Source organism: Scyliorhinus canicula, chromosome 8, assembly GCF_902713615.1.
Source record: "Scyliorhinus canicula chromosome 8, sScyCan1.1, whole genome shotgun sequence".
In the NCBI taxonomy this organism is placed as follows: domain Eukaryota; kingdom Metazoa; phylum Chordata; class Chondrichthyes; order Carcharhiniformes; family Scyliorhinidae; genus Scyliorhinus; species Scyliorhinus canicula.
The window spans coordinates 187,578,834-187,591,901 of record NC_052153.1 but is presented as its reverse complement, the minus strand read 5'-3'; the positions used below and the strand labels follow the sequence as shown (position 1 = coordinate 187,591,901).

Sequence of the window (13,068 nt, the reverse complement as noted above, 5' to 3'; positions counted from 1 at the left end):
GCCTCCCATCCTCCATCAGGTGTAGACTCCATCTACACCTCTTGCTGCCTGGGGAAAGCGGGCAGCATAATCAAAGACCCCTCCCACCCTGCCTACTCACTCTTCCAACTTCCTCCATCGGGCAGGAGATATAGAAGTCTGTGAACACGCATGAACAGACTCGAAAACAGCTTTTTCCCCGCTGTTACCAGACTCCTAAATGACCCTGTTATGGACTGACCTCATTAACACTACTCCCCTGTATGCTTCATCCAATGCCGGTGCTTATGTAGTTACATTGTGTACCTTGTGTTGCCCTATTATGTATTTTCTTTTATTCCCTTTTCTTCTCATGTACTTAATGATCTGTTGGGCAGAGACTTTAGTGGAGTACAGGAAGTGCAGGATAGAGCTTAAGAAATCTTAGGAGAGCAAAGAGGGGATATGAGTAAGCTCTGGGGGGTAAAAGTAGGGAAAATCCCAAGAAACTCCTTCTCCAGCCCCATCTCTCTGAATCAATCAGGATGTTCGACATATCATGCAGCAGGATTTCTAAGGACTGAAGGCGCGAGCTCCCACTGAGGAAGCTGCCCAATCAGCTGAAAGGATTCTCTTCTCCGCTTCATCCAATCTCTTCAGGATATCTTACAATTCCTCAATGTGAGCACCAGTAATCTGTGTTGGGGAGCAGAGACGGTCATCCATGATGGCAGCCACCATCTCGAATGGCATCACTGACGAATAGGCCAGCTCACCAGCGAAACTGCCACTGGAAACTGGGTTCCACCTTGGCCATCTCGACTGCCTCAATCAACCAAGAATGTTGATGTAATCCGGCTCTCCATCGCCAACATTTAACCAGGATCTTCCAGGAAAACAGATCATACACATCGAGGTCAAATAATTATAGGTTGTGCATCAGGTTAAAAAAAAAGCTAAAAGGGCAGCACGGTGGCACAGTGGTTAGCATTGTTGCCTTCAGCGCTGAGAACCCGGGTTCGAATCCCGTCCCTAGGTCACTATCCGTGTGGAGTTTGCACGTGCCTGCGTGGGTTTCACCCCCACAACCCAAAAGATGTGCAGGATAGGTGGATTGGCCACACTAAATTGCCCCTTAATTGGAAAAAGTAATTGGGTACTCTAAATTTGAAAAACAAAGAGGTAAAAGGGCAGCACGGTAGCACAGTGGTTAGCACAGTTGCTTCACAGCGCCAGGGTCCCAGGTTCAATTCTCAGCTTGGGTCACTGTCAGTTCGGAGTGTGCACGTTCTCCCCCTGTCTTCGTGGGTTTCCTCTGGGTGCTCCGGTTTCCTCTCTCAGTCCAAAGACGTGCAGGTTAGGTGGATTGGCCATGACGTTAGTGTTACGGGGATAGGGCGTGGGTTTAAGTAGGGTGCCCTTTCCAAGGGCCGATGCGGACCCGATGGGCTGAATGGCCCCCTTCTGCACTGTAGGGATTCTATTCTAACAGGGCTGGGCAGATTAGATGCAGGGAGGGTGTTTTGCCTGGTTGGGGAATCTAGAACCAGAGGACACGGTCTCACGGTACAGGGATTAGGATTAGGACTGGGATGAAGAAAGATTTCTTCACTCAGAGGGTAGTGGATCTGTAGAATTCTCTACCACAGAGAGCTGTGGAGGCCAAATCACTGAATGTATTCAAGTAAGAGATGTTTTTTTTCCGATTTTAACGGCATCGTGGGGTATGGGGAGACAGGGAGAAAGGGTGAATATAGCATTGAGATAGAGGATCAGCATGATCATATTGAATGGCGGAAGAGGTCGAATGTCCTATTCTTCCTCCGAGAGTCTATGAATCAGCTTTCACATTATTTACGTGTAAAAATATCATTCAGTTCTCCCAGAGCCTTACTTCAAAATATAGATAGATTGGAGAGTTGGGCAGAGAAATGGCAGATGGAGTTCAATCCAGGCAAATGCAAGGTGATGCATTTTGGAAGATCAAATTCAAGAGCGGACTATATGGTCAATGGAAGAGTCCTGGGGAAAATTGATGTACAGAGAGATCTGGGAGTTCAGGTCCATTGTACCCTGAAGGTGGCAACGCAAGTTGATAGAGTGGTCAAGAAGGCATACAGCATGCTTGCCTTCATCGGACGGGGTATTGAGTACAAGAGCCGGCAGGTCATGTTACAGTTGTATAGGACTTTGGTTAGGCCACATTTGGAATACTGCGTGCAGTTCTGGTCGCCACATTACCAGAAGGATATGGATGCTTTAGAGAGGGTGCAGAGGAGGTTCACCAGGATGTTGCCTGGTATGGAGGGTGCTAGCTATGAAGAAAGGTTGAGTAGATTAGGATTGTTTTTGTTGGAAAGACGGAGGTTGAGGGGGGACCTGATTGAGGTCTACAAAATAATGAGAGGTATGGACAGGGTGGATAGCAACAAGCTTTTTCCAAGATTGGGGGTGTCAATTACAAGGGGGTCACGATTTCAAGGTGAGAGGGGGAAAGTTTATGGGAGATGTGCGTGGAAAGTTTTTTACGCAGAGGGTGGTGGGTGCCTAGAATGCTTTGCCAGTGGAGGTGGTAGAGGCGGGCACGATAGCATCATTTAAGATGCATCTAGACAGATATATGAATGGGTGGTGAACAGAGGGAAGTAGACCTTGGAAAATAGGGGACAGGTTTAGATAAAGGATCTGGATCGGCGCAGGTTGGGAGGGCCGAAGGGCCTGTTCCTGTGCTGTAATTTTCTTTGTTCTTTGTTCTTACATTGTCATGTATTTTATATCTTTCTGTATGGCCTTTTATAAATATGAGCACTAATTTATGGATTTGAGGCTGATGTTTTTACTGGCCGCAGTTCGACAAAAGCTTACAATGGTTTATAGGAAGATCTTTTCCACAACGTGAATTTGGAAAGTGTCCAAGTTGCAATAAGCTATCCCTACCACCCAGAGGGACAAGGGCAGCAAATACGTGGGAATATCAGTACCTGCGAGTTCCCCATCCCAACTTTGTAATGTATCGCCGCTCCTTCACTGTCACTGGGTCAAAACCTTGGAGCTCCCTCCCTAACAGCACTGAGAGTTCTTACGTCACATGGGCTGCAGCTGATCAAGAAGGCAGCTCACCCCCTACCATCCCAAGGTCAATTAGGGATGGGCAACAAATGCTGGTCTAGCCAGTCACACCCACATCCCATGAAAAACTAAAAAAAGAAAGAAAATAAACATGTTCCAGGGTGCAGACAGAATGGGATCAGTGTTTTTACCACCTTGTCAAAAGATGGAGACTGCAGGCACAAAACCTTACACACTGGATGACATGTTCCAGTAATGAAGTGATTGTTGTGTTAATTGCTACTTGCAGGATCATGTTGTACAGGTACTAGCTGCCAAATTTACCTGCGTAACATTAGTGGCAACACACAGCAGGGCTGATTTAGCTAAGTGGGTTAGAAAGCTGGTTTGTGGTGCAGAACAAGGCCAGCAGTGCAGATTCAATTCCCGTACCAGCTGAGAATTCTGAATTCTCAATCAGTGTTTCCGAACAGGCGCCGGAATGTGGCGACTCGGGGCTTTTCACAGTAACTTCATTGCAATGTTAATGTAAGCCTACTTGTGACAATAAAGGTTATTTATTTATTTATCAGGAGCAACTGATTGTGAAAGTACGTTGGGATATTGTGGGGATGTTACTACAGAAATGTAAGCTTTTCCTTGCAGTCTGTAGAAAAGTGTTATGATGCATTCTTCATGTAGCAGGTATCACACCTAAAAACATCTGTGTCCCAAAGCAAAAGGCAATCTCCGCTCATTGACATGAGTCCACTGTGAGCACTAATTGCTCACGATTTTGATATGAAATTCTCATCCCGGTTTGATGATACCTCTGATATTTCGTGATAATTTCTTCCATCGGGCAGGAGATACAGAAATCTGAGAACACGCACAAACAGATTCGAAACAGCTTCTTCCCTGCTGTGACCAGAGTCCTAAGCGACCCTCTTGTGGACTGACCTGATTAATACTACACCCCTGTATGCTTCACCCGATGCCGGTGTCTATGTATTTACATTGTGGACCTTGTGTTGTCCTATTATGCATTTTCTTTTAATTTCTTCTCATGTACCAAATGATCTGTTAGAGCTGCACGCAGAAAAATACTTTTCGCTGTACCTCGGTACACGTGACAATAAGCAAATCCAATCCAATCCAACTTGATAATACCTAACAAACGATAGTCATTTTATGTCTTCAAAGAGCGTGCATAGTGGTTTTTGGATAAAGGCCAGCACATTGGTATTTGAATCCTGTTGTTTGTAGTTACCATAATCTGCCTGTTTTTCTCACTCTTCTAAAGATTCGATGAATGAAAGGGGAAAGATTGCTTGGACGAAGCCTGCTTGCTTTGGACAGAATCCTAACGCACAGACAAGTGTAAACAGGACTGCTTTGGCTGTCAGTACCAACCACTCCCACGTAGGACTTCCTGTCAACAAGATCATTGACATTGATGGAGTGAAATCCGAAGAGGCTCGGGCAAAACCTGAAGACCTGAGTTTTGAGGGATATATTTCAGAACTGAAAAGTTGCCAGGGGAGGATGCGCACGGGGGTTTATCGCATGTCAGAACTGCCATCGCTGATCACAGTAAAGAGCGAGAGGAGTAAGACATTACAGGAACAACATAAAGCTACTTTTGTCTGACTGTTGGTTTTACATCCTTCTTTAAAATGGTTACAAATTTTTTGTTTCAAGTAATATTTGGAAAATTGTGATTAAAAACAGTAACTTATTGCTGAAAGCTAGATAATTAGAGCTCGTGATTGAGTTACCTTCATCCCATAGCTCCAGCACTGGTCGACAGACATTGAACAAAGATTTACCCACTTTAAAACTGAGAAATAAGGGCTGATTTTTGGTTAATTCAGTGATGCTAACATGTGATTGTCAAACTAGGCGAGTAAAATATTGGCATGTTTCATGTACAACTTACTAACATTCAGTTTTTGGGACAGTAACAATCTTACTTTAGGATGACATCGACTCAGTATAAAAGAAGTTGGATGTTAATGAGTGTGGCTTTTGCAAACCAAAGCTGTTGTTGATCAGGTTTCTTTGGAGCACGTTTTAACTGCACATCCTTGCTGGGTTAGGTTCAGGGTGCAAACAAATGGCTGATCTTTATTCGGGATATATAGTGAGGAGCTTGTTCCTTGGTGTCATTTTCTCAGATTGTTGATCACCATGGTTCTCCACCGCTGTCTGTCCCATGTTACCCTTCCACATTCCACAACGTTAACTCCATCCAGTCGATTACACTCATTTTCTCCTCTGCTCCCCTCTGTTGTATTTCCCTTCCATTTTCCTTTCCAATCCTCCCTTGATCCAAACAATAGGAATGTGGAGCAGAATTTAATAGCTGCAGCAGTGGGCCCGTCCACCGGCTGGAGAGTTGCTGACATTCCCATTGCGGTCATTTCCGAGACCCCCATCAGGATTTAATCTCAATCAGGAGGTGGATTTAATTATGCACCCCCCCCCCCCCCCCCCCCCCCCCCCGCCCCCGGCCAGAGCCTTTAGTCAAGTGGGAGGATGGCCAATGGGAACCCTGCTACCTGTCCATCTCCACCCCAATTACGGTAGTGGTGGTAAGGCTCACGGACAGCCTTCCTGCCCCACTGCCAGTTGAGGCCATTAATTGGACAATTAATAACTAAGGGCCTTACACCTACAACTTGTATTAATCCAGTGGTAGGTGAGAGGCTCGCTATATGGGGAGCACAACAAACAAACTTGGGTGCTTGAGAGTGGGGGCTTCACTCACTCAACGGCACTCAGTGCCTGATTGAGGGAGCCGGCATCCGGAGGAAAGTAAATGGTTGGGGGGGGGGGGGGGGATGCTGTTGAAAGTCACCCCTTGCCCTTGCCTCCAACTCCCTCCCATGCTCCCCCCTCCTCCACCCCTTTCCCACCACCTGTGGCCTGGGATCCAGTGATGATACTGGGTCTCGGGCGGGTCTAGTACAGGTGGCAGCCACAGCCCCTCCCCCCCACAGTGGAACTATTGGTCAATAAACTGCAGGCCTCTGGTTGGCCAGCAACTCTCAGGGGTCCTTGATCCTGGGGAAGGCCCAGCGCTGTCCTGTTAAGTGCCTGTGTGACACTTAATTTGGCGGGCCTCCCCCAAAGGAGGCAAGGTTGGCTCTCCAGCCAATGGGTCAGACCTCCGTCACCTCCATTAAATGGAGCTCAGATAATCTGCTGGCCACTGTCGCTGTTCCCGGCTCCACCAGGGGCTATTACCGCCACACCTCCTGGTGCCTGGCAGATGTCCCGCCTCTGAGAGCTTTCAATCAATCAGAGACCAGCAACTCCGCAGTACCACAGTGCCACCAGGAACAATGGCTACTGTCGGTGCCCCAGTAGGTCCATGGAGGTCTCTGGAGCCCGTACTGCAGGTAAGGGGGGAGGAACCACCAAATCCAGCCAGGGGGAGCGCTAGTGGGAGATGTCTTTTGATGGGTCCGTCCCTTGCAGCTGGCTTCACTCAGGATGCCCAAGAAGGAAGGACAACTCCCAACTCCCCCAAGCCTGCCAAGGTTTATCTGGTGGTTTGCCCACGTGTCATGGCCCAGCTGCTGCTTGTTAAATACCAGGGGCAGGATTCCCCGTCGGCGGGATGCTCCGCTTCACCAGCAGCACACTCACACCCATAGATTTCCCTACAGTGTGGGGGGGTGGCAGCAATGGGTAACACCATTGGCCGGCTGCAATGGGTAACACCATTGGCCGGCTGCTGGGACAGTGGATCCCGCTGCCGGTGGGGGCACACCCCACCAGAAAAGGGGTGCGGCGGGGCGGAGAATTCCACCCCAGAAGTGGCAGGAGGAGGCCCTTAAGTGGCTCCAGGTGGAATATTACATTCTGCCCATAGGTTCTTTCATTAGTGTCTCTCAAATGTCCATCAGCACAGTCATGATGTGGAGATGCCGGCGTTGGCCTGGGGTGAGCACAGTAAGAAGTTTTACAACACCAGGAAAGTCCAACAGGTTTGTTGCAAATTACTAGCTTTTGGAGCACGGCTCCTTCCTCAGGTGAAAGCTAGTGATTTGAAATAAACCTGTTGGATTTTAACCTGGTGTTGTAAGACCTCTTACTGTCATTGTCACAGTGTGTGACATTTTAGGACTTTCATAGAATTTACAGTGCAGAAGGAGGCCATTCGGCCCATCTAGTCTGCACCGGCCCTATGAAAAGGCACCCTACCTATGCCCACGCCTCCACCCTATCCCTGTAACCCAGTAGCCCCACCTAACCTTTTGGACACTGAGCGGAAATTTATCATGGTCAATCCACCTAACCTGCACATCTTTAGACTGTGGGAAGAAACCAGAGCACCCGGAGGAAACCCACGCAGACACGGGGAGAATGTGCTAACACCGCACGGAGAGTGACCCAAACGGGAATCGAACCTGGGACCCTGGAGCTGTGAAGCAAGAGTGCTAACCATTTGATGATGGAACAAAATGGTAGCAAGTTCGTTCCTATCAAGCTCTTCAATATGTAATGTTTGATTGCAGTGACCTTTGCAGTAAGTACACTGGCCTGTAGGCATTAATCTATATTTGTGCCAAATAGAGTTTTCTCGATACTGCGCGAGATCGAGTTTTATAACAAGCTCCCTCTATCCAGCTCCTCAGCAAGAGGGATGAGAAAAGGCCATTTGCCCCACGAAAACTGTCCACCCAGTAGTTAAACTGTTCCACGTCAGCCTCCAATAGTTTTAAATGCTTTTAACACCTGCATCTCTCCTGTTTTTCCGGATTTATGTTGAATCAATTTATAATTGTATCATCCTACCTTATTTTCCAGTGTGACTCACAATGTTCTTGGCAAGAAGGTTGACGAAAGAATCAGAGGACAAGTGAAGCAAAATAGTTTTTTTATGCAACAAGTTGTTACGATCTGGAATGCCTGACAGGGTGTTGGAAGCAGATTGAATAGTAAGCTTTATAAATAGGAGAAGGTGGAGGCCATTCAGCCCTTCAAGCCTGCTCCGCCATTCATTATGATCATGGCTGATTGTCCAACTCAATAGCCTGGTCCCGCTTTCCCCCCCATATCCAAAGATCCTCTTCACCCCAAGTGCTATCTAACTGCTTGAAACCATTTGCCTTCAACTACTTTCTGTGGTAGCAAATTGCTTCACTGTCGCTGGGGCAACATCCCTCCCTAACAGCACTGTGGAAGTACGTACACCTCAGGGACTGCAGCGGTTCAAGAAAGAAACTCACTACCACCTTCTGATGGGCAATGAATGCTGGCCTAACCAGCGATGCCCACATTCCTAAAAAAAAGAAATTCAACAGGCTCACCACCCTCTGGGTGAAGAAATGTCTTCTCCTCTCAGTCCTAAACCCTCAGACTGTGACCCCTGGTCCTGGACACCCCCACCATCAGGAGCATTCTTATTGCATCTACCCTGTCTAGTCCTTGAGCTTTATAGGTTTCTATAAGATCTCCCTCATTGTTCTGAACTCCAGCAAATACAATCCTAATCGACTCAAGCTCTCCTCATACCCGCCACGTCAGTCCCGCTATCCCAGGAATCAGTCTGGTAAACCTTCTCTGTACTCCAACTAGAGCAAGAACATCCTTCTTCAGGCGGCACGGTGGCACAGTGGTTCGCACTGCTGCCTCACAGAGCCAGGGACCTGAGTTCAATTCTGACCTTGGCTGACTGGTAGGAGTTTGCACGTTCTCCCAGTGTCTGCGTGAGTTTCCTCCGGGCGCTCCGGTTTCCTCCCACAAGCCAAAGATCTGCAGGTTAGGTGGATTGGCCACCCTAAAACTGCCCCTTAAAGTTTACATATGTGCAGGTTAGGTGGAATTATGGGATTACGGGGATAGGGTGGGGGAGTGGGCCTATACACATTGCTCTTTCAGAGCGTCGGTGCAGACTTGATGGGGAAAATGGTTTCCTTCTCCACTGTAGGAATTCTATGGGTCTATAAGGAGACCCAAACTGGACACACTATTCCAGGTGTGGTCTCACCGAGGCCTTATATAATTACAGCAAGACAGCCCTGCTCCTGTACTCCAACCCTCTCACTATGAAGACCAACATACCATTTACCTTCTTTACTGCCCGCTCTATCTGCATGCTTACCTTCAGTGACTGGTGTACGAGGACACCCAGGTCTCATTGCACATTCCCCTCTCTTAATTTGTAGGCATTCAGATAATGCTCTTCCTTCCCATTTTGCTACCAAAGTGGATAACCTCACATTTATTCATGTTCTACTGCATCTGCCCTGCATTTTCCCACTCACTCAGCCTGTCCAAATCACATTGAAGCATCTCTGCATCCTCCTCACAGCTCACCCTCCCACCCAGCTTTGTATCATCTGCAAATCTGGAGATATTACATTTGGTTCTGTTAACTAAATCATTTTTTAAAAAAAATGATTTATTACAAAGGTATATCACAACAGGTTACAGCGAATGAACACCCTGGGAAATATACTTCCCAGCAATCAACTGTACAGTCTCCACAGATTTGTCCCCTTCTTCACCCCCCTCCCCCACGACGAACAGCCCCTCAAACACGGTCACAAACATCCCCCACCTTTCCTCAACTCCCCTGAAGAGCCCCTTAACTCATACTTTATCTTCTCTAATCGCAGGAAGTCGTACAGATCACCCAACCAAGCCGCTACCCCCCGGTGGCGATGCCTACCGCCACCAGCAAAATTTGCTGCCGTGCAATCAGAGAGACGAAGGCCACGAAATCGGCCTTCCTCCTCTCCATGAGATCCGGCTTCTCTGAAACCCCAAATATCACCACCAAAGGGTCCGGGTCCACCTCCTCCTCCACTATCCCAGCTAAGGGGCTGGTTTAGCACAGTGGGCTAAATGAAATGAAAATCTCTTATTGTCACAATTAGGCTTCAAATGAAGTTACTGTGAAAAGCCCCTAGTCGCCACATTCCGGCACCTGTTCAGGGAGGCTGGTACGGAAATAAACCGTGCTGCTGGCCTGCCTTGGTCTGCTTTAAAAGCCAGCTATTTAGCCCTGTGCCAAACCAGCCTCTCAAATAGCTGGCTTGTAAAGCAGAACAAGGCCAGCGGCGCGGGTTCAATTCCTATACCAGCCTTCCCGAACAGGCGCCGGAATGTGGCGACTAGGGGCTTTTCACAGTAACTTCATTTGAAGCCTACTTGTGACAAGCGATTTTAATTTCATTTCATTTCAATTCCGTGAACACTCCCGCCCAGAATCTTCCCAATTTTTCGCAACCCCAAAACATGTGCGCGTGTCATCTGAATCATTCATATGTATTGTGAATAGCTAGAGTCCCAGCACTGATTCCTGCAATACCCCACAGTCAGTGACTGCCATTTGGAAAAATACCCATTTATTCCTACTCTGTTTCCTGTCCGCCAACCAGTTTTATATCCCATCTCAAGACACTACCCCGAATCCCATGCACTTTAATTTTAATTTCAAAAGAGAATTAGATGTATCCTTGAACAGGAAACGTTGACAGGGCTGTGTGAAGAGCAAGAGAATGGAACTAATGGATAGTTCTTTCCAAGAGCCGCCATAGGCACATGCACAGAATGGCCTTCTCTTTTGATGTATGTTTCTAAGTCACTTCGTGTTTTATATACTTCAGCAGGTCATCTGTTAACAACCCTTTTTCCCCTCCCTGTGTTGAGATGGGTGCCTGGAATCTCTGAACGGCAACTGTAACTTCACTGAAAGATTGACAGAACCCTTAATCAGTCGAAGTTGCATTGATCAGCGGAGGGAATTCCATCCCACCAAGGTCGATCTTTTTAAACTCGGGGGGGGGGGGGGGGGGGGGGGACAGTGGCGTAGTGGTATTAACGCTGGACTAGTAATCCAGAGACCCAGAGTCATGCTCTGGAGACCTGAGTTCAAATCCCGCCAGGGCAAATGGTGAAATCTGGAATTTGGGTGGGACGGTTTCACAGTGGGGCCCAGATTCGATTCCCGGCTTGGGTCACTGTCTGTGCGGAGTTTGCACGTTCTCCCCATGGGTTTCCTCCGGGTGCTCCAGTTTCCTCCCACAAGTCCCGAAAAATGTGCTGTTAGGTGAATTGGACATTCTGAAATCTCCCACTTGTGTATCCAAACAGAGTGTGGCGACCAGGGGATTTTCACAGTAACTTCATTGCAGTGTCAATTTATTAAAAAAAACATTGTCGACTATTGTAAAAACCCACCTGGATCACTAATGTCCTGATCCACAGCAATGTGGTTGACTCTTAAATACCCTCAGGGATGAGCAATGAATGGTGGCCCAGCCAGCGATGCCCACATCCCATGAACAAATAAAAAAACATTTACTATTTGACTTATAATTTGATTCATCTGATGGCTGCAACCTTGCTGTGCACAAAATCACAGAATTGTTATATCAGCACACAAAGAGGCCATTCAGCCCATCGCATATGCACCAGCTCTCCAAATGAGCAATGCTCCAAGTTCAATTCTCCCGCCTTCGCCCGTAACCCTGCACATTCTTTCTTTTCAGATAATAAACCAATTCCCTCATGAAGGCCTCGACTGAGCCTGCCTCCCAACACGCTCGCAGCCAGCAAATCCCTTAGTCTTAGTCACTCACTGCATAGCTCCTGTGTCTGCTACAAAATGGCAGTGACTATTCTCAAAGGCGATCAAATGGATGTGAAAATGTTCCAGACGTTTTGGGGATGTTAAGGCAGGATATAAATTCAGCTTCTTTGTTTCTCAAATCTTTTATCTGTCATGCACCTGCCTGACACCCAAGATGTTGAAGAATGTGATAGAGCAGAGAGGAAGAAACCGGAGCACCCGGAGGAAACCCACGCATTTTTCCCCAGTCCTTCTGATCTCAGGAATTTCAAACCAGGTTCCCACAGAGACTATTTGAGGAGTCACTTTAAAGGGAATAGGTTAGCTCGGCAGCAAGACTGTGCTCCAGATCTTAAACTACTTGCAATAAATGCCACAGGATGATTAAGTTGAAATGACAGTGGAAATCTCAGATGTCTGCTGTTATAAGATTAAACACTGAACAGGATATATGGCCCTTTGTACTTCATTTTATTTAATATCTTCACTATAAACATTGAGACTAGAAGCTGCCTCATAAATAACCCAAAGATTTACATTCAAATATTAATTTCAAGTGAAACATTCTACATGAAATGGAATGTAAATCGCTTATTGTCACAAGTAGGCTTCAAATGAAGTTACTGGGAAAAGTTACTGTGAAAGTTACTGCACATTTTCTAGGCTGTTTAGTTAGCTCCTGAACACTCAAGGATCCTGTTATTTTGTTGTCTAAATGTTATTTCTCTCTATTTTTATGAATCCTAGAAAATATTTGTATGTGGGATAAAAAAATGTTTGATAAACAATGCAAAAAGACTGCATAGATTTGATGTTCTTTTAGTCAGTCATGGTAATTATATAGTTTGTTCCGAGAAATTCCTTTGTGAAAATGTGTTTGACACTAATTAGGGTAACTTGTTTATTGTGACTGTAAATATAACTTTGTAAAGGTATGTATTTTGTTAATCAAAAATGCTGGAAATGCTCAGCAGGTCAGGCAGCATTTGTGGAGGTAGATGCCCCCATCATAGGCCATGGAGTGCCCAATTAGGATGACCCATCAACCCCTCCACCTCCAAGTTCATAGGGTTTACTAGGATCCTCCTGCCATGGCGGTTAGCAGCAGGAAGTGGTCCGTGATTGGCCACCTAAGTGACATAATTGGCCTCTGTGCAGGTGGGCCATCTTTCATCTACTCCACCGCTGATAAAATACACACACCCTCCTCTCAAACACCCCCTCCCGCTATCCCTCACCCTTTTACAGCCCCACATACCTCCCAGTCCGTCCCCAGACGGCAGCTTAAAATCCAAGAACTTGTGACAGACTCTCTGTTTTTATACTTACGTAGGATTTGGGATTTTCAAACCTGTGTTTTGGGGGCACGTTAGCACAGTGGTTAGCCCAGTTGCTTCACAGCTCCAGGGTCCCTGGTTCTATTCCCGGCTTGGGTCACTGTCTATGTGGAGGCTGCACGTTCTACCCGTGTC

At 46.9% G+C, this 13,068-nt stretch overlaps 1 protein-coding gene across 1 annotated transcript in view; it reads left to right on the top strand.

The window, feature by feature from the left end:
• Positions 1 to 5,449, top strand: part of rgs12b (regulator of G protein signaling 12b) — a 230,195-nt gene extending 224,746 nt beyond the window's left edge. Inside the window, 1 exon segment of the mRNA XM_038805850.1 lies at positions 4,310 to 5,449. Coding sequence (XP_038661778.1) covers positions 4,310 to 4,656 — 347 coding nt within the window. The 3' untranslated portion in view covers positions 4,657 to 5,449.
• Positions 5,450 to 13,068: the final 7,619 nt, after the last annotated feature.